Source organism: Pristiophorus japonicus, chromosome 18 (assembly GCF_044704955.1).
Source record: "Pristiophorus japonicus isolate sPriJap1 chromosome 18, sPriJap1.hap1, whole genome shotgun sequence".
In the NCBI taxonomy this organism is placed as follows: domain Eukaryota; kingdom Metazoa; phylum Chordata; class Chondrichthyes; family Pristiophoridae; genus Pristiophorus; species Pristiophorus japonicus.
In genome coordinates this window covers 31,858,079-31,885,843 of record NC_091994.1, presented here as the reverse complement: position 1 = coordinate 31,885,843, position 27,765 = coordinate 31,858,079, and the positions used below count along the sequence as shown (strand labels likewise).

General features: G+C 42.3%; 1 protein-coding gene across 1 annotated transcript in view; it reads right to left on the bottom strand.

Moving 5' to 3' along the window:
* Positions 1-2,013: 2,013 nt before the first annotated feature.
* The window catches only part of LOC139229187 (A disintegrin and metalloproteinase with thrombospondin motifs 6-like), a 175,725-nt gene continuing 149,973 nt past the window's right edge, over positions 2,014-27,765 (bottom strand). The window contains exons 18-24 of the mRNA XM_070860839.1: positions 22,707-22,870; positions 21,506-21,644; positions 19,295-19,424; positions 16,945-17,149; positions 7,806-7,982; positions 4,630-4,786; positions 2,014-2,123 (exon numbers count right to left, since the gene is read on the bottom strand). Coding sequence (XP_070716940.1) covers positions 2,014-2,123; positions 4,630-4,786; positions 7,806-7,982; positions 16,945-17,149; positions 19,295-19,424; positions 21,506-21,644; positions 22,707-22,870 — 1,082 coding nt within the window. The remainder of the gene's footprint in view (positions 2,124-4,629; positions 4,787-7,805; positions 7,983-16,944; positions 17,150-19,294; positions 19,425-21,505; positions 21,645-22,706; positions 22,871-27,765) is intronic.

Genomic DNA, 27,765 nt, shown 5'->3' with positions numbered 1-27,765 from the left:
TTTTTGATCTGTTATCAGATGGTGAAATGGGTTCCACAGTGTATGAAATTAATCCATCAGCTAGTCTACCTTCCATATAGAAACAGCAAGCTAGGCAACTGTTGCTAGGTTTGCAGTCACTGTGCTTGGACAAACCAGGCTGTGCAAAGCAGCTTGTACATAAGGTAAACATGGGCTACTCAAATCCAGCATTTCAACATATATACCCCATGCCACACAAATGAGAAAGAGCACACAGTTAGAGAAATGCAGAAGCTGTTGGGCCTGCACCTTTCCTGAGCCTGAGGGCATTGATGTAGTGATGGTCCCTGAGGACAAGACGGTGTGATTCTGTTAGAAGTTAAATGGATTGACAGAGGCTGATGCTTACCCAATGTCTCACACTATTGAGATCCTGAAGGAGCTAATGGATGGCAAATGGTATCTGGCAACTCCAGACCTGACGAAAGCCCAGTCATGCTCTGTATTTGCTGCACCTTCAGTGATATACAGGTACATAGCAGGTAGTTTGGAAAGAAGAATGCATCAGTTATGTCCCAAAAACTGGTGGGTTCAATTTTGACAGAGGCCAGAGATGATGATATATTGCTGATATTACAACTGGAGATAGGATGAATGCCTCCTTCATGTCACCAACAGACTAACCCAGTTGAGCAAAGCAGGATTGAATGCTCAGGCCAATAAATGCACCATTTTCACTTAAATATTGCAACACAATTTTTTTTGCCAGATGGGCTAATACAGAACCTTAAAGATTACTTAATGGTTTGGATATATCACAACACAAATAAGTTGGCAATTTGTATTCAACATATTGGGCAGTGCAATTTTGCAGAGAACAATCTTCTGAGTATCATTGCTGAGGCAAGCACCAGTTCTATTACCCATCCATTTTAATCTCCGTTTTGTCACAAATGCTAACAGAGGCAACACTGCCCAAGGCAGCCGGTTCTGCTAATGCTTCAGCTGGTCCTTTGCAAAGTGGGTTATGGTGAAAACATGCATAATCTTTCTGGCCGGTTTCTAAAACACCAGATATTACCATTTGGCGATTCCATAATACACGTGAAACGAATTTGTGAATAGTACTTTAGGTGTAAGATTCCATAAATACATAGCAATCGGAACTAATCAAATAAAGAAACTGAACAATCAGTGAGCAGCTTGGACTTCACAGTCATTTTCTTGCAGTCTATTAATATTAGCTTACATTGGACCAGTTCTAGTAAATGTTTTATTTATGACTGTTTCAGCAGTGCAACCCAGAATAAAAATTACCACTGTCTAGATTAAAGAGCCCAGTACTGAAAAAGTTAGCTTAATTCACTGGTGGAGATACTAGAAAACATCAGAAGTACAGAAAGCAGATGGACAGCATCCAAGGCTCACTGGGGGTTATAATGCTGTAGCTTTTTGGCAAATCTTTGCAGCACATAGCACATCTATGGATTAAGAATGGAGGTCATTTATACCCTTCACAAAATCCATTATCGATACACTGTTACAAAATTTGTTAACTTGTTCAAAGAGAATATTTAATAATTAAGCAGCACTTTCATTATATAGCTATGCTGTCATCCATAATACTGGGGAAAGATTTGTTTTAAACAATCAGCTCTTGTTCAGATGATGGAACTGTTTAAAAAAAACCCTACATATTCACAAAAAAACTGGGCAATAGCATAGCTTGTAGTTTTCAGCATTAGTAATCTATTGTGGTACTGTCTGCAGTCATTATTTGACGTTTAAGGCTGACTGAAATGGTGGAGTCCATGAATTCAGCAACGTATATAAATCATGGTCACTGCTGGCTGTTGTATGACAAATCAATGAGATGAGTGTTCTAGGTCAGATTTGCCATGATACAAGTGGAGCTTGTTGGTTCATGTTATTGGCTGGTAAACTTCGGTTTTCTCCTATTTCCTTTTTAATGAATACGAAGTATCAACATTTGGTCCACATTGCAGTCCTGCTCTGTAAAACATTTTGCTTATTTGAAGCTGTTCTTGAAGATCAATGTCCTTGGCACGTTTTACAACACATTTGCCTGAAGTAGGGCCTACTGCAGAATTTAAATTTTAGCACCAGTGGGCAATAGGCCACTTTATTCACATCCCTGCATTCTGTGGGAGGAAACCAAACCATAATCAAACTCCAGTGTTCTCTGCTACAAGACATGCTTTGATTAACAAGGCTGAGAAGAAACATAGGGAAGATTCTATTATTACCCTAGCATTTCTCTAATGCAGCATACCCTTGGTACAAACACCATTTATAAAGGCTTTAACATTTGACTTTACACAGAATAAATGTCACTATAATCTTTTCTTGAAAGCCAGTAACAATGTAATGATCTTACAATTGTCTATAATTTGCACTGAAAAATATTTGGAATTAAATGTAAACTAATACTCTACAGATTGCAGATGTAACAATACATTTCCATATGAAGTCATGAAGCAGTATGAAGGAGTATTTCATGATATGACTATACAGGGACCTTAGCCTAGAATATATTCCTTCTTAAAATAAATGCTTGTTTTTCTCCATTCTTTATGTTATTCATTTTTTGCATTAAGCTATATTTGAAAATTGCATTTACTTGTGGTTAACAGTTGTATGGGAACTGCTAATCCGTATTGTCACAGTCCAATGAGGAGAAATGAAATGTCTCCATATCTTAACTCATGATTTAGACTTCTTCCCCATTCTAGATCATGAACTATTTATGAAAAGACAATTTAGTTTTAACAGCTAAATTGGAAAGCATTCTGCTACAACATTTAAAGTTTTTAATCGCTAGAATATAAAGATGGCTTCTTAGTGCTTGAGGATTCCCGAAAAGGTAACTTTTCATTCATCTCTTATAATAAAATTAATTAAAAAAAGGACCAAGGGTTTTCTTTTTGTTCAAAGGACATCCGCATTGTCACATTGGAAAACAAATGTTTCAATTACATTTCTTAAAAACGTTAATCTAACCAAAAGCCTGCCATGCCAGAACTCATTGTCTCCAGGTGGTCGCAGTAAGGTACCCAAGAAAGAGGAATCCCATCATCCCTATGTAACTTTATTGATTGCAACAGAGCTGTAATTTCTAGAGGTGCCTGATCCCAGGAAAAAACTGCAATATTATTATACTTCTTCACTTGACGATGTTGGGAGTTCTTTGAACAAAAAGTGCTCCACTAACTTTATCATTGACATTAAACATACTAACCCTCTTTGAAAATCTGTCTGAACTATGTGGGCGATATTTGTCTGGTGTGCTAATTGGGTGGACGATAGGCAATGTGATTGCTCCGCCATCCCGACTGCACCAGCAAGAGGTCCAAACCATCTTGGTGCCAGGTCTCTGCCAACGCCATCCATAGGAGCTGTACAAATATCCGAGGTGACTGGCTCTCTGTACAGGGAAGTACTGGTCCCTAGTTGGCAGCTAAATAGTGAGCCATTATTGAGATGAGGAGCTTGCCATGTAGGTAATCATGAACACAGATTGCATCTCACAATCAAATTTTCAATACACTGGCCCTTGACACAGAGTTTGTGAATCTTATCCACATGATGTCTCCTAAATCAATGCTAAATGTTCATAAATGGAGCAAAAAGTGGAAAATTACAAAACTGTACAAAAAGTGATTTACTGTTAAGGGTAAACACCAACTATCCAGAGCAAAGTCCAGAAGGGACCGTCCCGTCCGTGACATCTTAGTCCACTCTTCCATCAACCTCAATACTTGCTTCCCTTCCCATGGCACCTTCCCACGCAAGCGTAGGAGAGGCAACACCTGCCCTTTCACTTCCTCCCTTCCCACTGTCCAGAGCCCTGAATACTTTTTCCAAGTGAATCATTGATTTACTTGTAATTCTTTCAATTTAGCATAATGTATTCGCTGCTCACGATGCGGTCTCCTCTACATTGGGGAGAGCAAATGCAGATTGGGTGATAGCTTTGCAGAACACCTCCGCTCAGACAGCAAGCGTGGCCCTGAGCTGGTAGCTTGTCATTTTAATTCTCTCACTCTGATCTCGGCCTCCTACACTGTTCCAAAGAAGATCAAAGGAAGCGTGAGAAATAGCACCTCATCTTTTGATGGCACTTTACAGCCTCAATATCGAGTTCACTAATTTCAGACCATAACCTCTGCCCCCATTTTTTCAGACAGCAAGTGCTGGTAATGATCCTGCTGTTGCCATTTACAGCTCTGCTAGGCCCATCTTTTGTTACTTTACTTGTCCCATTACCATCTCCTTTTGCCTTGCATTATCAACCCTTTTGTCATTTAATCACTTCTGCCTTCCATCCTATCACAGAGCTTCCTTTTTGTTCTTTCCTCCCCTCCCCTCTTTCTATGCTTCTGTACTTGCTTAAAACCTGTTACATCTGTAACATTTTCCACTTCTGACCGAAAGGTAACAGACCTGAAATATGAACTGTTTCTCCACAGATGCTGCCTGACCTGCTGAGTATTTCTAGCATTTTCTGTTTATATTCCAGACTAAGTTGTTCACCTAAGAACTAAATATATTGTTTGTTGAAGAACATTTCACATAAGACTTTCTTGTCTAAACATTTCAAGGATAGAGCTATAGCCATGAAACAGAATTAAAAGATGCAGTTTTTACCTTCTGGATTCTCAGTGGGAAGTGCTTCACATCTGCTCTCACACTGTTGCATGGCTGCAGGCCTAAGAGACTCTGGACATTCCATGGATGGCTGACCAATATATGTCAAACACTGAACCATCCGCATCTGCTGACCCAGACCACACTGAACAGAACACTGAGGAGAAGAGACAAAATACAGATGTTATCCTAAGCAAGCATGGAACGAAGCTTCATAAGACTGTTCAACAAGCGGAGCAAAACAATGGATCTTCTACAGCCTCTTATATATCCCAGAATAGCTGCCCATAAGTGTGCATTCTGCAGTGGCATCATGCATACGACATTAATCCAGAGTGCGGTGAGGCATATTCTCTAACAAACGAGATGAATGGCCAGTTAATCTGTTTTTGGCACGGCTGGTTGATAGTTGAATGTTGGCCAGGACAACAGAAGAACTCCCTGCTCTTTTTCAAAAAGAGTGCCGTGGGATAATTTATGTTCACCTGAGCGGGCAGAAAGGACCTCAGTTTAACATCACACCCAAAAGACAGAAACTTGAACAATGTAGCACTCCCCCAGTACTGCATTGATGTCAACCTAGGTTATATGCTCAGTTTCTAGAATAGGGCTCGACTCCACAATCTTGCACTCAGAGGTGAATGTGCTACTAGCTGAGCCAAACTGATACCCTAATGTAGTGTTGGGGCAGATCTGCAACGAACTGAAGAGGGTGCTTTAGCTGCATTAAAAACTTTTGTTAGATATGCCAGAACATTTGGCATTAGCCCACCAGCTATCGAAAACACAACACAAAAATATCGAATAGAAAAAAAAAGTAAAGCAAGCCAAGAATGTTGAAGCTAAATTGCCAATACTAGAGAGACTGAGAACATAGATGGAACAGGGAAGGGTAAAGCTGAGGTGTAAGAATAAAAGTGTTTATTAATGATTAAAATTGATTCTGTGCATGTATAAATGTTAAACATGTAGATTATATAGAAAGGCCTGTTTGTGTTGAAACAAAATGAAAGCCCATAGGTTGCCAGCATGGGCTGAGTTTTGAAAAAGCTGCCACATGGGTTTTGTGTACTGGAAAGCCATTTAAACTAATCAAGAGATGGCTGAGCCAGGCCAGCTAGCCACGTGAGAGGAGAACCAATAAGGAACTGCCCTGGAACCAAGGTCCAATCCTGAGGCTTTCAGAGGGACAATGGCTTTGAGAGGTTTAAAGAACTCAGGCAAAGATTTTCTCTCTCTCCTCAACCAGCCAGCCAAAGGGAAGTAACCTATATCACTTTTTACTATAACCTCACTGTATCTGTTGTAACTAAAGTGGATGTGCATGTGTGTGTATGTTTTTTAAAAATAAACTGTTCCAATTGTTTTAAAAGAATTGTCTCACTGTCAAATTTAATGCCAAAGATTTAGAAATCTTAGAGGTTAGTACCATCATTCTCATGCTATTTCTCCACTGCTTACTCTGACTCATTCACTTTCGCTGTCATACAGGCATACACTCCAGTGCAACAGCACATTATACAGTATATTACCATACAGGTAATATTTCAGCAGCGACATCCTCATTGTTGTCTTCTGGTGTTGCCTGTAGATGGACCTCCTCCTCCATTGTTAGACTTATTTGAATGGTACAATTATGGAGCATGCAGGAGAGAACAATGATTATGGAGAAGCTAATGGAACAGTATTGTCATTTCCACTCCTCCTCTGTCCAGGCACCTGGTGACGATTTTAACACAGGACAGGATTGCTGCGAGGAGGCCTGAAACAAGCGACGTGCATGGAAGGCCATGAGGTCCGGCCGATTCTAACTGTCGGGTCTCATTTAAACGTTAAAGATCGGTTTTTCGTGGGTGGATGCGGGAATTGGGATGGGAGCCGTACGCTGTTGAGGAGCCAAAGGAATGGTCGCCAGCATAAAGCAAGTACTGGGAGGAGAGGGGTTGCAGAGCCGATGCAGGTCAGGCGAGCTACAGGGAAGGCCGTGGCTAGGGACGCCCAAGGACTCCTTGAGGGGTCTGGGGGAAGCATCCTGCTCCTCTTGGCCTATCCAAGATTTTAAATTTGCCATAGCCCCATCTGGCCACTCCATGGACTCCTGCCATGGTAGAGCTGTTGGGGGTTGGACTGGTTTCGGCATCCCGAATCAGTAAGTTAAAATGAGGTCACAGCACTGACATCATCATCAGGCTGAAGATTTGAGTTCTTTGAATACTGGATTCAGGAATATAAGCCTGTTAAGTCCAGGCATACACGTGAGAGGCTGCAGCCTTGCACAGGCCGGAAAAGAGGAATCGTTGAGGTTGCCTGCATCCCCATACAGCAGCAGGCTTCAGGGGCCTTGAAGTTCATGCACGGGGAAGCAAGGAGCCAATTCATTTGTTAACAACCATAATTGTAGTGCAGGACTTTGTGTGGGAGTAGGCTTGAGCAATGAAGTTCTGGGTTAACTGGAGATTCTGAAGAATTGAGAAAGGAAGGCCAATGTGGAGAACAGTTGGGAAGTCTGTTCTAGCGAAGGTGCTCTGCTATGTGCATTTTTCTGCTGACACTGTTATTTCACTGTTTCCTCTGTTGTAATTTCAAAGTTAAAATAAAATAGTACATATAGCAATACAGCAGTTACTGTGACTACAATGGTAACAACGTCTAGATATCACTGCTCTCCTAGCGACTTAAAAAAAATACAATGACACCATAACAGAAACATTTTGCAAAAAGCTGAAAATTTTTTTTCCAAATCAGTACATAGTAACTTATAAAAATATAAAAAATTAAGAAAACTGGGGGATGAGAAGATACCATCAAAGCTGATCCCTGAAGAACAGTAACTCTCCCATAATGGCACCTAGATATATTTTGAATAATCCCAATATTTTTACATTGCTTGATGGGCTACTCCACACATATATCATTTTTTTGATTGCAAGCAAAACAAAACAGAGGGAGCCTAGTTTTGTACAAAGTTATTTTTTGTTACTGTTATTTCATGTATGCAATATTGGAATATTTTCACAATTTACGTTCTGAAGTAACTTTTCAACTTGAGCCTGGACTTGATTTAATGAAAAGCTTTACTGTAATGGGGCGTTATAGCTACTTGAAACCTGATTTGTACAGAGTGCAACCATATTTCCCTGCAATGGGACAACAACTTATATCGCTATACTGATTACCGGGCTCCAGTCTCCTGCTACCCAGCGAGGGAGCGGACATCGCTGTAAGGTACATCGCATTCGGATGGGAGGTTTGGAGTCCGCAGGGCAACGGGAAGCTGGATATGTCACAGTGTAATCACTGCTCTTGCAAAGTACAATACGGTGCCGATTACCTGTACCACAGCTTGGTGTACACTGTTTAAAAAAAAAAAGAAAAAGACACAGTAAAGCTTTGAAATATGATACACATTTCACCATGATTAATTTTTTGGTATAAGCTGGATGCTACCATCAGTAGAAAAAAAGCCCTGAAATTTCTCTGCAGGGTTTTTGGGTCATAACTTCTATTCACCTCATGGATGCTTCTCTGACCCGATCCCAAGTTCCAGGAAAGTGGAATTCACATATTGAGGGCAGAGACCTGTGTCAGGTATAGAACAATTGGGGCACCTGCTTCAGGGAAGGAAGGGATTTGGCAGCAGAGGCTGGCTGTTGCATTATGTGGATTGCCATTATACTTGCAAGATGAAGGAGGAATTCATAATTGCTGCTACTTTCTCTAGAGCTTGGTTTCCCAAAAGCAATTAACCACTCTGATCAATTGCTTTCAACGAAATGGCCGTTTAAAGTGGGTGATGCACTACTGGGCAGAGTTGGAGCAACGCAGAGTTCTTGGAGGGTTGTAGGGCTGAAGGAGGTTACAGAGATAGGGAGGAGCAAGGCCATGGAGCGATTTGATCACAAGAATGACAATTTTAAAAGGTAGACCAGGGGCGAATATAGGGCACTGGCGTGATAAGCGAGCAGGTATTGGTGCGGGTTAGGATATAAGCAGCAAAGTTTTGGATGAGCTCAGCTTATGGATGGTGGATGATGGGAGGCCGGCCAGGAGAGCATTGGAATAGTCAAGTCTGGAGAGAACAAAAGCATGGATGAGGTTTGCAACAGATGGAAAGGATCAAAAAATTGTGGTCAGAGCCTCTGGTATCTCCTCTCTGATGTTTTTCAACAGCCTCGAGTGCATGTCAACAGGGTCTGGAAATTTATCCACCTTGAGGTCTGTTCATTTTTTCAGAAATTGCAAAATGAGCTGGATAATATAAGTAAGCGTTCAGAAAAATGGTAGATGAAATTTATCAGAGAATTGCCACATGAATGGTGTTGAATTAGCCAAGAATGAAGGGGTAAGAGACCTAGGAGCCTTAATAGACGCAGTGCACAAAAGGTCCAACCAATGAAAAATTGAAAACAAAGCCAGTGAAATGTTAACCTCCATAACCAAATATATATGGGGATAGGCTGGGAAAGTGGAGCTTTAAAAAATGTGTTCCTGGGATGTGGGCGTCGCTGGCAAGGCCAGCATTTAGTGCCCATCCCTAATTGCCTTTGAGAAGGTGGTGGTGAGCCACCTTCTTGAACCGCTGCAGTCAGTGGTGAAGGTACAGTGGTGGAGGGAGTGAATGTTTAAGGTGGTGGATGGCTTGCAATCAAGCGGACTGCTTTGTCCTGGATGGTGTCGAGCTTCGAGTGTTGTTGCACTCTTCCAGGCAAGTGCAGAGTATTCCATCACACTCCTGACTTGCGCCTTGTAGATGGTGGAAATGCTTTGGGGAGTCAGGTGGTGAGACGCTCGCCGCAGAATACCCAGCCTCTGACCTGCTCGTGTTGCCACAGTTTTTATGTGGCTGGTCCAGTTGAGTTTCTGGTCAATGGTGATCCCCAGGATGTTGATGGTGGGGGATTCATAAGAACATATGAACATAAGAATTAGGAACAGAAGTAGGCCATCTAGCCCCTCGAGCCTGCTCCGCCATTCAACAAGATCATGGCTGATCTGGCCGTGGACTCAGCTCCACTTACCCGCCCGCTCCCCGTAACCCTTAATTCCCTTATTCGTTAAAAATCTATCTATCTGTGACTTGAATACATTCAATGAGCTAGCCTCAACTGCTTCCTTGGGCAGAGAATTCCACATATTCACAACCCTCTGGGAGAAGAAATTCCTTCTCAACTCGGTTTTAAATTGGCTCCCCCGTATTTTGAGGCTGTGCCCCCTAGTTCTAGTCTCCCCGACAAGTGGAAACAACCTCTCTGCCTCTATCTTGTCTATCCCTTTCATTATTTTAAATGTTTCTATAAGGTCACCCCTCATCCTTCTGAACTCCAACGAGTAAAGACCCAGTCTACTCAATCTATTATCATAAGGTAACCCCCTCATCTCCGGAATCAGCCTAGTGAATCGTCTCTGTACCCCCTCCAAAGCTAGTATATCCTTCCTTAAGTAAGGTGACCAAAACTGCACGCAGTACTCCAGGTGCAGCCTCACCAATACCCTGTACAGTTGCAGCAGGACCTCCCTGCTTTTGTACTCCATCCCTCTCGCAATGAAGGCCAACATTCCATTCGCCTTCCTGATTACCTGCTGCACCTGCAAACTAACTTTTTGGGATTCATGCACAAGGACCCCCAGGTCCCTCTGCACCGCAGCATGTTGTAATTGCTCCCCATTCAAATAATATTCCCTTTTACTGTTTTTTTTTCCCCCCAAGGTGGATGACCTCACACTTTCCGATATTGTATTCCATCTGCCAAACCTAAGCCCGTTCGCTTAACCTATCTAAATATCTTTGCAGCCTCTGTGTCCTCTACACAACCCGCTTTCCCACTAATCTTTGTGTCATCTGCAAATTTTGTTACACTACACTCTGTCCCCTCTTCCAGGTCATCTATGTATATTGTAAATAGTTGTGGTCCCAGCACCGATCCCTGTGGCACACCACTAACCACCGATTTCCAACCCAAAAAGGACCCATTTATCCCGACTCTCTGCTTTCTGTTCGCCAGCCAATTCTCTATCCATGCTAATACATTTCCTCTCACTCCGCGTACCTTTATCTTCTGCAGTAACCTTTTGTGTGGCACCTTATCGAATGCCTTTTGGAAATCTAAATACACCACATCCATCGGTACATCTCTATTCACCATGCTCGTTATATCCTCAAAGAATTCCAGTAAATTAGTTAAACATGATTTCCCCTTCATGAATCCATATTGCGTCTGTTTGATTGCACTATTCCTATCTAGATGTCCCGCTATTTCTTCCTTAATGATAGTTTCAAGCATTTTCCCCACTATAGATGTTAAACTAACCGGCCTATAGTTACCTGCCTTTTGTCTGCCCCCTTTTTTTAAACAGAGGCGTTACATTAGCTGCTTTCCAATCCGCTGGTACCTCCCCAGAGTCCAGAGAATTTTGGTAGATTATAACTAATGCATCTGCTATAACTTCCGCCATCTCTTTTAATACCCTGGGATGCATTTCATCAGGACCAGGGGACTTGTCTACCTAGAGTTCCATTAGCCTGTCCAGCACTACCTCCCTAGTGATAGTGATTGTCTCAAGGTCCTCCCTTCCCATATTCCTGTGACCAGCAATTTTTGGCATGGTTTTTGTGTCTTCCACTGTGAAGACCGAAGCAAAATAATTGTTTAAGGTCTCAGCCATTTCCACATTTCCCATTATTAAATCCCCCTTCTCATCTTCTAAGGGACCAACATTTACTTTAGTCACTCTCTTCCGTTTTATATATCGGTAAAACCTTTTACTATCCGTTTTTATCTTTTGCGCGAGTTTACCCTCGTAATCTATCTTTCCTTTCTTTATTGCTTTCTTAGTCATTCTTTGCGGTTTAAAATTTTCCCAATCTTCTAGTTTCCCACTAACCTTGGCCACCTTATACGCATTGGTTTTTAAATTTGATACTCTCCTTTATTTCCTTGGTTATCCATGGCTGGTTATCCCTTCTCTTACCGCCCTTCTTTTTCACTGGAATATATTTTTGTTGAGCACTATGAAAGAGCGCCTTAAAAGTCCTCCACTGTTCCTCAATTGTGCCACTGTTTAGTCTGTGTTTCTAGTCTACTTTAGCCAACTCTGCCCTCATCCCACTGTAGTCCCCTTTGTTTAAGCATAGTACGCTCTTTTGAGACACTACTTCCTCACCCTCAATCTGTATTACAATATCAACCATACTGTGATCACTCATTCTGAGAGGATCTTTTACTAGGAGATCGTTTATTATTCCTGTCTCATTACACAGGACCAGATCTAAGATAGCTTGCTCCCTTGTAGGTTCTGTAACATACTGTTCTAAGAAGCAATCCCGTATGCATTCTATGAATTCCTCCTCCAGGCTACCCCGTGCGATTTGATTTGACCAATCGATATGTAGGTTAAAATCCCCCATGATTACTGCCGTTCCTTTTTCACATGCCTCCATTATTCCCTTGATTATTGCGTGCCCCACCGTGAAGTTATTATTTGGGGGCCTATAAACTACGCCCACCAGTGACTTTTTCCCCTTACTATCTCTAATCTCCACCCACAATGATTCAACATTTTGTTCATTAGAACCAATATCATCCCTCACAACTGCCCTGATATCATCCTTTATTAACAGAGCTACCCCACCTCCTTTCCCTTCTTGTCTATCTTTCCGAATCGTCAGATACCCCTGTATGTTTAATTCCCAGTCTTGGCTACCCTGCAACCACGTTTCTGTAATGGCCACCAAATCATACCCATTTGTAATGATTTGTGCCGTCAACTCATTTACTTTATTTCGAATTCTGCGTGCGCTTAGGAAGAGTGTTTTAATACTAGTTTTTAAACCATGACTTTTAGTTTTGACCCCTCCTGCAGCCCCTATATATTCAGTGGCCCTTTTTGTTTTTTGTCTTGGGTTTCTCTGCCCTCCACTTTTACTCATCTCCTTTCTGTCTTTTGCTTTTGTCTCCTTTTTGTTTCCCTCTGTCTCCCTGCATTGGTTCCCATCCCCCTGCCATATTAGTTTAACTCCTCCCCAACAGCACTAGCAAACACTCCCCCCTAGGACATTGGTTCCGGTCCTGCCCAGGTGCAGACCGTCCGGTTTGTAATGGTCCCACCTCCCCCAGAACCGGTTCCAATGCCCCTGGAATTTGAATCCCTCCCTGCTGCACCACTGCTCAAGCCACGTATTCATCTGACCTATCCTGAGCTATCGGTGATGATAATGCCGTTGAATGTCAAGGGGCGGTGGGTAGACTCTCGCTTGTTGGAGATAGTCATTGCCTGGCACTTGTGTGGCGTGAATGTTACTTATCAGCCCAAGCCTGAATGTCGTCTCGGTCTTATTGCATGCGGGCATGGGCTGCTTCATTCTCTGAGGAGTTGCAAATGGCACTGAACAGTGTGCAGTCATCAGCGAACATCCCCACTTCTGACATTAGGATGAGGGGCGGGGGGTGGGGGGGCGGCGCGGAAGGTCATTGATCAAGCAGCTGAAGATAGTTGGGCCAGGGACACTGCCCTGAGGAATACCTGCAGCGATGTCCTGGGGCTGTGATGATTGACCTCCAACCACCACAACCATCTTCCTATGTGCTAGATATGACTCCAGCCAGTGGAGAGTTCCCCCCCCCCCACCCCCAGCCCCCGATTCCCAGTGACATCAGTTTTACTAGGGCTCCTTGATGCCACACTCGGTCAAATGCTGTCTTGATATCAAGGGCAGTTACTCTCACCTCACCTCTGGAATTCAGCTCTTTTGTCCATGTTTGGACAGACTGTAATGAGGTCTGGAGCCGAGTGGTCCTGGCGGAACCAAAACTGAGCATCGGTGAGCAGGTTATTGGTGAGTAAGTGCTGCTTTATAGCACTGTCGACGACACCTTCCATCACTTTGCTGATGATTGAGTAGACTGAGGGGGCGTTAATTGGCTGGATTGGATTTGTCCTACTTTTTATTGAGGTAGAAGTGTGAGCTATGAAGAGGATGCAAAGAGGCTGAAGGGTGACTTGGACAGGTTAGGTGAGTGGGCAAATGCATGGCAGATGCAGTATAACGTAGATAAATGTGAGGTTATCCACTTTGGTGGCAAAAACAGGAAGGCAGATTATCATCTGAATGGTGACAGATTAGGAAAAGGGGAGGTGCTACGAGACCTGGGTGTCATGGTACATCAGTCATTGAAAGTTGGCATGCAGGTACAGCAGGCAGTGAAGGCGGCAAATGGAATGTTGGCCTTCATAGCGAGAATTTTAGAGTATAAGAGCAGGGCGGTATTACTGCAGTTGTACAGGGCCTTGGTGAGGCCTCACCTGGAATATTGTGTACAGTTTTCGTCTCCTAATCTGAGGAAGGACATTCTTGTTATTGAGGGAGTGCAGTGAAGGTTCGGCAGACTGATTCCCGGGATGGCAGGACCGACATATGAAGAAAGACTGGATCGACTTGGCTTCTATTCACTGGAATTTAGAAGAATGAGAGGGGATCTCATAGAAACATAAAATTCTGATGGGATTGAACAGATTAGATGCAGGAAGAATGTTCCTGATGTTGGGGAAGTCGAGAACCAGGGGACATAGTCTAAGGATAAGGGATAAGCCATTTAGGACCGAGATGAGGAGAAACCTCTGCACTCAGAATTGTGAACCTGTGGAATTCTCTACCACAGAAAGTTGTTGAGGGTAGTTCGTTAGATATATTCAAAAGGGAGTTAGATGTGGCCCTTATGGCTAAAGGGATCAAGGGGTATGGAGAGAAAGCAGGAAGGGGGTACTGAAGTTGCATGATCAGCCATGATTATATTGAATGGTGGTGCAGGCTCGAAGGGCCGAATGGCCTACTCCTGCACCTAGTTTCTATGGCCCCAAGTATCCACATGATTTGCTCCCGATTTGTCGGAGCAACTGGTGTAGAACGGAGTATTTTAGAAATTGGAATTCTCCACATTTAGTTTGCTCCAGTTCTAGTCAGTTAGAACAGTTTCACTTTGGAACAGAATTTTTTTTTCCAAAAGGGGGCGTGTCCGGCCACTTACGCCTGATTTCAAAGTTTCGTGAGTGAAAACTTACTCCAAACTAACTTAGAATGGAGTAAGTGAAGATTTTTGTACACTCGAAAAAACCTTATCTACACTTTAGAAAATCAGGCGCAGGTTACAAATTAGGCGTAGGGAACGAGGTGGGGGGGGGGGAGGGAGGGGGGGGGGAGAAGAGAAGTCATTAAATTCTGCAATCAATCCTTAGTTATACTTATACAAATATTATACAAATAAATCCAACCTGAATAAAAATTTATAAGCAAAGAAAAGATTAAATAAACCATGTTCCTACCTGTGTGAAAGTGCTTCAGGCAGGCCTTTCATGTTGGAGACAGGCAGGGGTGTGGCGTCAGTGTCTCGACGGCAGCGGCAGCAAGCTTCGAGCTGAGCTGCAGTGCTTGAGGCAGGCCTTCATTCTCTTCGTGGCTGGCCGCGAAGAAGCAGTACCGGACGGACCAGAGGCCATTCGGCCATGAGATATCAGCGGCGTCAGTGGCTGGCCGGCAGCCTAAGAATCAGCGGATCGACGTGAGGCCATTTGGCCATGAGATAGCAGCGGCGTCAGTGGCTGGCCGGCAGCCGAAGAATCAACGCAGGACACACGCAGCTCATTAAGGTTCTTGAGGCCATTCGGCCACGCTTTAGGGGCGGCGTCAGTGGCTGGCCGGCAGCCAAAGAATCAGCAGCAGCCTTCGAGCTGTGAGGGGGACTGAGGCCATTTGGACAGGGAGAGGCAGCCACATCGACAGTTTTATCTTTAAATTTGCAGAATGGGTGCTGCATTGTCAACACCACGTATTATTGCAAAGTTGAATTGGCACTCTTATTTCTCCAAACACACAGTCCTTAATTTGCATGCACCAATGCAGCACCGGTTCTGCAAGTTTAGCAGTGAAAAGCTGAACTCACTGATTTCAGCAGGTGATTTATTCAGCAGTGCTGCTAAAAGCACTCCCTCACACACAGAAATATCAAAAAAAATTAAATTACAAGCCTTTGCAGGGGTCCAAGAAACAAATCTTCACTTTTTCTGCAGTATTTTAAAAAATGGCCAAGTGCCAATGTTTGTGTGAGAATGCACGTGCACGCACGTTCCAACGCGCATGCGCAGGGTTGCCGGCACCACGAAGGCTAATTTAAATTGTACCCGCCCCCTGCTACTTAGAAAATCGGCGCGAGTGTTAGGCTCCGCCCCCGCTGCGAAGAGCGCGCCGCGCCAAGCAGACATCGAGCTAGAATATCGGACTTTTTTTTTAGGCGCAGTTTTCGGCGCGAAAAACAGGCGCCCAGCTCGGAGGTGCGCCGTTTTCGCCGCGGCACGAAACTTGGGGCCTTTGTTCCTAGAAGATGAGCCGTGATCTTATTGAATGGTAGAGCAGGCTCCAGAGGCCCTATGGCCTACTCCTGCTCCTATTTCTTGTATTCTTAATCGAATACAAGTCAGCAGAAGCAGTGACCAAATTGTATAGCAATTTAGTCAAATTTAGTCCAATTCTGGTCACCGAGATACAGGGGAGACACTCAAGCACTGGAGGCAGTGCAGCTAGGGAGGGCGCATTTGTCTATAGAAACACAGAAACCTAGAAAATAGGTGCAGGAGTAGGCCATTCGGCCCTTCGAGCCTGCACCGCCATTCAATAAGATCATGGCTGATCATTCCTTCAGTACCCCGTTCCTGCTTTCTCTCCATATCCCTTAGCCATAAGGGCCATATCTAACTCCCTTTTGAATATATCTAACAAATATTATGCAATAGAGGTACCTACCCCGCTGAAACGATCGAATTTGGAACGGCATCCTACCAGTCTGAGAGGGCGCACCGAAGGCTGGGAATAGGCTGAATACAAATAGCTGCTAAGTGTTTCTAGCTCTCCTGACACCTTTGCTACAGTGATGAAGCCTTTTAAAGGCTCACATCTGATCCCAGGGGTAGCTCCCATAGGGTCTATTAGAGGCCCACGAAGTGGAATTCCCAAGGTAGCCTGGGAATGTCTCCAAAGTGATTCCTCAACATATTGGGGGTAGGCATAGGAAGTACCTGCCTCTCCGCACCCCCGCTGTGCAATTTGTGGGGCAAGGAACGAAGGGGAGAAACATGGTTCTGGAATCCACCTCAAATTGTAGAGATTGCATCACCGTTTCACTCATTCTGCTGATCAGAATATCTACCCTAAAAGAAATAACATTTTTTGACATGTAATTAAATACCATTGAGTTGCATCCCAGTATTTCCTACGCTTTGTCGATAAACATATTGATTGGACACTTTCAAGAATAAAGTATACATTACCTCAGACCAATCAAGGGGAACCCATTCAGGTGGACAGGTGTGGTTATTGCAGCTTTCCTTTATTATGGGGCGTTCTTTTATACAGTAACTATCATCCAGTACTTTTTCCTCAGAAGCAGTGACTTTTTGGATACACATTACATCCCGAGTGCGAAGTCCACCATTGCAGGTCCTACTACACTCGGACCAGTCACCTACAATCCAGCTGGAAAAGTGTAAAATATAAATGACACTTTGTTTATGTACAGATCCATAAATACACTGACAGAATGCACAGATACTGACACCAACATTGTGTGGCTCAGATGATTGGTTGGTTTTCATAGGTAAAATCTTGATTCTTCCCGAGGTGCAACATTCAGTCTAGTGGCCCAACTTGAATTCATCAGTTACACACTTTGTGCGTTTGCCTCTGGGACTCGAATCCACTGTACAGTTGGACGTATCTGAAAAGAGTGTTAATGAGCGCTGAAAATTTAAGCCCGGATTTTAACTGGGAGTGAGAATTGGGCAGGTAACAAGGCAAATGCCAAATCCCCTGACCTCGACAGCGTGAAGGCCCAAGTAATTGTAATTACCAGGCCTCATCTGCATGCCGCCGGTCAGCTGCCTAACCAAAGCAGGTGAGAAGCAGCAGCTGGCCGATGATGGGGAATGGAGTCTTGGGTGGTAGGTCAGCGCCTGCCACCACAGGTAACAGGGCAAGTCACGGGGATGAGGCTTTGGGAGGCTCAAATTGTGCAGGGTGGGGGGGAAAAGAAGGAAGAACTCAGGGCAGTAGAGGCCTGTACTATCCTCTGGAGCTCAGAGGAGCACTCGCGCTCCTCTTGGCCAAACAAATTTTAAAAAGTTGAAAATGAAAGTACCTTCTGGCCCCAAATGTTTTCCCCGCTGTCTTCACCTGGTAGAAAAGCCATAATGGCTTCCCCTATTAGGCCATCGGTTAAATTGCAGTCATTGGATCCCCATCTACATATTTAAAGGATGCCTCGGACTTTAGACACGTGTCCTTGCCAGAAGAGCAAGTTAATGTAGAAACTATGGCATTGATGTGGGTGCCGGTGGGTCCATCACCTAGCTTGAAAGCATCTTCTGGAATATGAATATGCTACCTCTAATGATTTGGTGTAAGAGAATCATAGAATGATACAGCACAGGAGGACATTCGGCCCATTGTGCCAGTGCTAGCTCTTTCAAAGAGCGATCCAATTAGTCCCACTCCCCCTGCTCGTTCCCCATAGCCCTGCAAATATTTCCCTTACTAGTATTTATCCAATTCCCTTTGAAAGTTAATGGGATGGAAATTGCGGTCGGAAGCCTGCCGCAGATGAACGCTTCCGAACCGCAAGAAACTTCCGCACCTACCTGATTGCACTGGACCTTCGAACGCCTGCGCTCCTGGGCCTGCAGGTTTACACCTGCGTAAAGGTCCACGTATCCCAGGGACGCAGGCGGTTTACAAGCGTCCCTGGGATCACGTGGGCCAGCCCAACCAATGACAAATAATTATACTTATGGGGATTCCATTTACGTATGGAATCCCTATAAGCATAATAGGAATCCCAACACGGAAATAAAAATAAATCATCACAGGTTCAAAATTAATTAAAATACAATTTAATTAAACATTTAAAATAAAAATTACACTTTTTGAAAAATAAATGGGACAAAAATAACCTAAACTAATTTTAAATGTAAGGGATTAAATTATTTTAACATTTATTTAAACCCTTACGCTGGTAAAAGGCGGCCTTACACCTGCTTTTACCAGGTGTAATTGTGTGGTGGGTATTCGTCGGGCAGTAATTAACCCAACTCTGCGCCAGTGAATGTCAATTTCCAGCAGATGCGTACAATCTGTCAAGCAGAAACTTGACAGATCACAAGTTCTGGGTTTTCATGCCCCGGAACTTTCAGGGCACTTACGACGGCGTACGCACTCATAGGTCTCGGAAAATCCGGTCCATTATTGAATCGGCTTCCACCACCCTTCCAGGAATTGATTCTAGATAACAACCCGCTGCGTAATCACCTCAATCAATTTGCTGAGAGTAAATTCAGGTTTGAAAAAAATACATTCAAGCTTTTGTAAGGGCAATCAGAGTATCAACCAGTGACAAAAGTGGCTGCATACAAAGTGGGACCGAATTTTATGAACCAAGATAATTGCCTTGTTGCCACTTTTTGTGGTCCTGGACGAACCCCCACTCGTGTTATTGAATGAGCTCAAGCATTGATCAGATGAAATTTTGCCAGTTGCATTGAGTTTGTGATAGTGTGGTATAGTCACATAGCAGTAATATTTTTCTATAAGCGTTGACCCACTTCTTATAGTTCCCGTGTTACTTACACTGATGTACATGGCTCAGTGTTGCAAGCACGCTGTTTTTCTGGAAGCTTGTTTTCATTGTTACAGTAATGGGTAGAAACAACAGAATGATCATCCAATTTCTTGCACACAACAGTCTGCGCCTGTATACCTATACAGAAATCAGAACATTTGGTAATCAGTAAACTTGAATGATACTCTATCAGGACTGGAGAGCACCTTTCTAAAACCATATAGGTCCAGGTCATTAGTTCTTGTGATTTCTGTGTAATTTTATTAATGTGACCCTGAAGTTAATCTGAAGACTAAAGAATTAATGGAAGCATGCAAAACTCAATTATTTGGATTATGTGTGCTTTCTTTTACTTTATTTCAGTTGCTGCATGGCTTACTTTTGCATAATAAAAACTCATTCATAACTGCAGCAAAAAATTAAATGGGGAATTTTACAATCTGATGGCCTGGTTGTGTGTGTGCGTGGTGTGTGTGTGGGCCGGGGGGGGAGGGGGGGGGGAGGATGGCGCAGGGACACGGAGCGGGAGAAGGGTGAAAGTGGTGTTGCAAACTCCTGGGAGCAAGTCTGCACAGGATTCAAACAGCCCAGGGATCAATGGAAGCTGCCACTCATGACATGAGGGCATCATTAAGACTTCAAAATTTATATACATTCAGCAGGCCTGCAACTCCCCAAGGATTTCCCAGAAATGGTCATTAAAAAAAATAGATTCACCTCACTGAATTTCGTCTTTCTTTCTTAAAGCGCTCACATTGAGAGCCTGGCACAACATTAAAAAGCGCCTGGAGTGCCAGAAAATTAGGTAAAGGAGTTTCTGGTGAACTGGCTGCATGCACCTATGCACAGTGCTGCTGTGTGTGGGATGCATTCTCACCCCCTATATGTTACATTAAATAAAAGCACATCTTCTGACTTACCAAGAGTAATGTCATAGGAGGTCTGCCAGTTAGTAATATATCAAATTAAAATCAGTATGTCTAGTCACTAATAAACACTTCCAATGAGCTTCTCCCTGTTAATTGTGGCCACACCCATCTGTTACACTTGTAATTGCCTATGATGCCTGTAGGTGGGGCTGTAATAGGCATTTGCCAATTTAGTGCATAATCTGTATGTTTTCACACTCTGTGATGGGGTACATCACTCTGTAATTGCACAATTTGGTAACAGAGTGGATTTTTTGAACAAATCACTCAAAATGCTTTTTGAAAATTTTTCATCTGAAAATCTATTGATTTGCCACTTTTTTTCCCCTCAGTAGTTGAAATTTCTGAAGTCCAAAATTAAGGTTTAAATAAAATTATGCCTTTTGGTTACTGACCCCTCAGCTAAGGGAAACAGTTCCTTCCTATCCATTCCATCTAAGTTTCTCATAATTTTATACACCTCAATCAAGTCTCCCCCTCAGCCTCCCCTTTCCCACAGTAAACAACCCCAGCCTAGCCAATCTTTACTCAGAACTAAAATTTGTCAATCCTGGCAACATCCTTGTAAATCTCCTCTGTGCTCTCTCCAGTGCAATCACATCTGTCCTGTAATGTGGTGAGCAGAACTGTAGGCAGTACTCTAGCTGTGGGCCTATTTGAAGATTTACTTGAAGGGATTAGCCTTTCCCAGATTAATTTAAGATTTTTCCCAGAGCTATGATTCTATGAGCTCAATTTGGATTGTGCAGTTTACCCAATTTCCAATGATGCGTCAATACTATTCAGTCAGCTCTACTTTGGGAAATTTTTCCTCAACTTCTGGCAGATTTTGCTCAGTTGTTTTCCAAAATGATTTGAAGAGAAGCTCAAAGACAAATTTCAAGTCTGCTGAGTCAAGAGAACATAAAGCCTAGAATATTCTCTGAGCAGCTCCAAGGAAATTCTGAGCTTATGACTTTCTTCAAACTGTTAGTTTTACTTTCAAAAAAAGTGGCAGTAAAATTATGATGGCAACTATTTATCGCACCTATGACTTGTTGCTAGTCAGAAATGCTACTTGTTAATTGCTTACACTCTATGAGGCAGAGATTCTAATTGCTAACACCTATTTATTGTCACAAATACTGCTAACACATATTTATTTAGAAGAGTGGACTCATTGCATAAGCAACCCAGGAGTGAAAGCTCCAACAAAATTAGGTGTGTTCACCCCACAATAGCTATTTATGGTCATAAGCAAAATATATCCATCATAATCATGTTCAGTGTTCATACTTTGCTATTTCCTACCTCCTGCGCAGATCGCAGTACACTTGGACCACGGAAAATAGTGCCATCCATAGCTTGTTAGTGTGTCCCCACTGCCTGTGCGTGTGATGGGTGCATTAAACTTGTAATGAATTCCCTGGTTTTCCTCTTGTACCAGCACCTGCATGAAAATTGAAAAATAATGTAAGACAAATTCTGATTGTCTGGTACTCCTGAAATCTGAACAATACTTACCTTTTCAGGATTTTATTTATTGCAACATTCAGACACCCAACTTCCAAGATATATCACCACTGCATAAAACAGCTGACTGCTGCACTATTTGCTAGTTACATCACTTTCCCCATGGACAACAGGAGCAACAGTGTGTGAAACTGAAGTCACATGCAGGGTGACAGGTTCTGTTCTGAGGGACGTTATGGAACATTTTATGTTTTTCGGAGTTTCTATTGCTTGCACTGGTTAGTGTAGGCTCTTCAAATTGTACTCATTTTCTTTGGTATACTGGCACCAGTAGGCACTTTAAAAAACATTTTACATATCAAAAAATATTTAATTTATTAGGAAACTGACTAGTGTACACCAATTAAACTAGTAAATGGTTCAGTATAGTTATTTTAAGCCATTTTCAGTAATTTAAATTCAGGTTATGCACAGCTGGAGGACTGTACACTCTTATTAAAAATGATTTGTTATAAACCCATTTTCAGCTATATTAATAAAACTGCAACAGGCTACCACTCATAAATACATCAATGAATTTTTTTTCAATGGAATGAAAAAGAAAATGATTACTTTCTATTAAACTGCCTGATTGCCCTGGTTCAAGGAAGAGTTTACAGTTGTGATTATGCAAATGTATTTAGCAGAAACTGTAACTGTAACCTAACCAGTGCAATTTTGGGTGTAATTTCCCGATATTCACCCCAATATTCACAAATAGGAAATTCCCCCAAATTACTAAACATGACAATTTCTTGTATGCAACTACAAGACCTGCACCAATAAGTATTATAACTTAAATTTGCTCCTAAATAAGATGCATTTGGAAGGTTTAGTGAAACAAGTAGGAATTTCTTGTACTTTTAATCCTTCTCATTAACAGCCTGCTGTGATTAATAACAGCTTTAACTAAATTGTTCAAATATTTAACCACCTGTAAAATTCACTTAAGTTTACTTAAAACATTAATATTCAAATTACAATAGAAATAAATGATTACCATAAGAAAAAGACTTGTATTGGTAGGTCCCAATGCTTCCAGACACTCTGGTTCATCATCGGGCCTCTTATAGTGGAAAGCAGTCCCAGCAATATTGAACCGCTGTGGTGTATCTATGGACCAGCCACCATTAATAAAGTATTCTTCACCATCAGGCTTCAGTGCTTAAAAGGAAATTTAATAATAATAAAAAAGGCCTCAATTATGTTATTTATATGCATTCTACTGGTTGGTTCAAAGACACGGTCTTACTCTTCCAAGATACAACAGTGACTGAATGTACTCCATCGTCTTCTACCCTGCCACTCCCTCCAATTGGCTGCTCCTGAATAGGATATAGTGCCACAAATTCCCTCCACTATTGGATCTATTCTTCATGTGTGAACCTAGACGTTGAATGTACGCAGGTTATTTGACCACGGGAAGGCATCATAACTGAGCTTGATTCTATTATCATTCCACATACACACAAGAATTTCCCAGTGGGGGGAGACATTTTAAATAATATAAATTTTAACACAGCTCTTCATTTGGATTACCACAAAAGAATTAAACCAGAGGGAAAATATTACACTAAATTATATGGGATTTTATTAAGTGATTCTATAAAAGCAGTAGAAACAAATTGAGAGAATTACAGCTAAATGCTGCGACTGAAAACGCTGAGCCAACAGCCCTTGCAGAGACATCGCTTGGTTTTGTGGATGGGTCAGAATTTAACATACCTCAATATACATTTGTCTACAAATGATAAGATTAGGTGCTTCTGTAAAGAAAGGAATAAAAGCAGTGGAGCAAGATGATATTATAAAATATAACTTTGGGGCTCCAACTGTTGTTCATTAGAAATACTGGAGTGCTTCAAGGATTATGTTATATCAAATCAAGCAAGGGAAACGAATCTACTTGCAGCTGTGTAACCAAATATAAGGCAGCCAATGAAAGGAAAGTAGTGGTGCCGAAAAATGTCAATTGTTCATTTATAAGGTGGACAAATGGGGAACAAGCACAAATGAAGGGAGGCCTTCAAGAGACATTTATTGATGCAGTAATTACTTCTTAATTCAGCACATGTGGACCAGCACTAGAAGATTTAATGGGATATATTTTGAACTTGCTGCCCAGATGTAAAACTGGCGTTGTGGATCGCCCAAAAGGAAGTGAAAACCGGGTGCTTTCTATAACAGGTGACTGATCTGCAACATCAGTTTTGTCTGGGTGATGTTGAAACGACGCCAATATCCTGGATTTGATCTTCAGTGATGAGTCGCAGCCAATAGGTGGCTTAGAGGTGAGGTAGCACCTTGCTGCTTTGGATCACTCCATTAGAAGATTTAAAACATGAAGCGTCAGCACTTTAGTATGTTGGTACCATTTTTCAAAAGGTTGGTTTACAGGAAAGAAGAGATATCTAGCAATAGTTAAATGATAGAGAGAGGGAGCAATACTTTCAAAACAAAAATTCTCAAAGATTATGAATCATTATATATCTCTGGAGGAAGAAGAGTATATAATGGGAGAAAGCAACAATGGCTCCACAGAGAATGAATTCAACAACTAGTGCTCAATAAGAGGTATTTTAAGGCTTATAAAATGATTAAATGCCTTTCAGAAAGGGGAAAGTATAAAAAGCATTTAGCACAAACAAGAGGATGCATTAGGTAAACTAAAATGCATTTGAAAAGGAAGATATTGGAAAATAGCCTAAATAACTGGAAAGCATTTAGGGTTTACTTCAGGAGTCAGAGATCAAAAAGGACTGTTGTTGGGTGGCTCAGGCAGAATTATAAACGTTACAGGATCATGGCACAAGAGTGGAACAGATACTGCAGCTGTGAGAAGGTTGGATCTGCCCCTTGCATAGCAGATAAAATTGAAACTCAATTGGATTACTAACACATCACAAGGGAAACAATGTGAGCTAAATTAAAATAGCTCAAGGTGGAAAAAGCACCAAGGCCAGATTTAATTTATTCTAGAGTACTGAAGGAAATGGCAAGTGATGCCCTAAGTCAATACCTTCAATAATTCATTCAGACCAGAAAATGTGCAAGATGAACCTGGGAATTAGAGACCTTTGTGTTTAACCTCTGTGGTAGGGAATTTAATGGAAGCATCAATAATTAATGATTCTTGCATTAACTCTTCTCTTCTGTTAATGATCATCTTGAACATCTGGGCTTGATGGGGGATACTCTACACAGCTCAAGAAAACAGAGGTCATGTTTGACAAAACTTGATCCAGTTTTTTTGAAGAAGTCACTGGAATGATGAATCCGGAGATCCAGTAGATATTATCTCCTTGGATTTCCAATACATGAGGGATATGCACTAAATTTAAGTTCCAATGGTGTGCAAAGTGATATGGTGAGCTGCATTGCAAAGCAGCTGAAGGATTGTAAGCAAAGAATGATATTAAATGGAGTAGTTTGTTAATGAGGTCTGATACTAGTGGTGTGCTCCAAGGTTCAGTGCCTGTTCCATTTCTGTTTACTATCCATCTAGAGCAGGGGATAGGCAACAGTTATTAAACTCGTGAATGTTACCAGAATAATACCAAGACTAGCAAAATTGGTTTTTATCATAATACCAAAAGCATGGACATGATTATATTTGAAGAAAAATATAACTCCATTCATCTACTTTACTGCAACAGTTCTCTCCTTTCCCAGAATGCAGTTAAAGAATAAAAGCAAAACAAATTTAAATTTGGCCAAAGACATTTGGGAGATGAAATTATTCCATGCATGAGGGTTAACACACATGCTAAGTGTGTAGTAATGTGAAGTAAGTCAGGCCTAGACATTACTCTACGCAAAAAAAAGGTTAATCTGTCACTAACTGAAATTGCTACTTGTACTTGTGACGTTGTACCAACTTCCCATTTAACTTATGACTTCCAGCTTGATCTTTTCTGTTACTTGTTACAAAAGTTTCAGCAGTTAATGGCTGCAATAATGCTCCAAAGCTATTTGTTAAAAGCAGAACTCTGGCGCTTTGCTGATTCTAAAGGGCTAAAAATACATGAGAATAGCTGAGGCGTTAGCGATGGTGGCTGTCATTCTCTGCTGAAGCTTTCCAGGCACTCGCAGATCTGACATTTTTGGTGTGGCTGTCCAATGACAACACTGCAGCACAGACAACAAGTATGAGAGGCTGTCACTGAGAGTGTGAATGTTATGCCCAGGATCCAGGCGTACTTGGACTTAAATGTGAAAAAAATCTTTGCCTTAAAAAAATGCACTAAAGTAAATACTTACCTTTTGATAAAAGGAGCAAAGCCGAAGATATGTGGCATCTATGGACTGAGCTTAAAAGATACAGAAAGTACGTAGTACAGGAAACTGTTAAAAAACCTCAACTACAACAGGAAGAAACCCTAAACACAACTGCTCAGCTGCAAGTTCTTAGGTGAATTAAAGCAGTACTGCTTCACATCACCTACTGATATGTAGCTTGTGCAAATTACATGGTCTTTGCAAGGATGCCGAGTAGTGTATGAATCAGTTTTAAATGCAGAGGAATCACTTAGTGATGCATACCAGCTAGGATTCAGGTGCAAACATGGTAAAGGTAAGAATTGCACAGGACAGCCATCGTGGCTGTGAAATGTTGCATACATAATAAATGCCAGTTGTTTCTCCCTGCTGGAGAAGCTTACCTTCAACAAGATCCTAAAGCTGCTTGCAATCGACCTCTACACTTACCCACTCATTAATGGTACATGTAAAAGCAGTTCATGGCATAAAACACAAGTCAGGCCATTACATCACAGAAGGTAATGGCACAGCTGTTCGCACAGAAGGTAATGGCAAGCCACATAGTTCGCATGCCAGATACGAGACTCTCTAAGCAAATGCTTTATGCGGAGCTCCGTCATGGTAAACGAGCCAAAGGTGGATAGCGGAAACGTTACAAGGACACCCTCAAAGCCTCCCTGGTAAAGTGCGATATCACCACTGACACCTGGGAGACCCTGGCCGAAGACCGCCCGAGGTGGAGAAAGTGCATCCGTGAGCTCTTCGAGTCTCAACGCAAAGAGCGTGAAGAGGTCAAGCGCAGGCAGCAGAAGGAGCGCGCGGCAAACCAGCCCTACGGACCCCCTCCCTCGACAAGTGTCTGTCCCACCTGTAACAGGGTCTGTGGCTCTCGTGTCGGATTGTTCAGCCACCAAAGAACTCACTTTGGGAGTGGAAGCAAGTCTTCCTTGATTCCGAGGGATTGCCTATGATCACATTGCACATGGATGGACAGTCACTGCTTCCACATTAGCCATTATTTCACTGATTCCTTCCAGTATCCATTTTATTTACTGCTTTTGATGTACAATGTCAGCTTTTGCACTCAATGTCCAGGCAGTGACAAAAAGATTGGTGCAGAATCTAGGCCATACTAAAGCTGAAAAAGTTCTTAATGATTGTCTGATGCATGAGCGTCCTGTGGAGTAGTGACTTTATTCACACCCTCCTCCTCGACTTCCAGGGAAAGTCTTTGTTCAAGAGCCAATTTGTGAATCATACATCAGACAACAATTATCTTGTGAATTCTTGCTGGGGCTCCCGAGCATTATATGTATCAAATATTTTATTTTAACACCTCAAAGGGTCTTCTTAATGACTCTTCTTGACCTTATACGAGCTTTGTTGCAACTGGTCTTAGCTGCGTGCTAGGAATTGTTTAAATATGAGAGTGTCCATTGTTGAGAAGTTGCTCCGTGCAGATTGGGAAGAGATTTCAGCAAGGAAGATGCTGAGGGTGTGGATATAACACCTCTGTTCAATAAGGCAAAGAAGGGTAAATCAAGAAGGTAGGAGAGGAATATCAGAGGTTGTCTATAATTTTCAAAAATGCTGTGGGAAAATAAAATTGGAGGGTAGCAATCTTCAAAATAGGAGACCGAGATAAGCCCAAAAAAATATAGGCTTTGGTGTTTGTAAACTACTAGGAGCATACAATACCTGCAGTTTATCCAGCTGTTCAGACCTGGTGCAGCAGGATTTTCCTGGAGCAGGAGAAGGGTCCACAGCCAGATAGGGAATGGAAGACCAGCAGGAAAAGC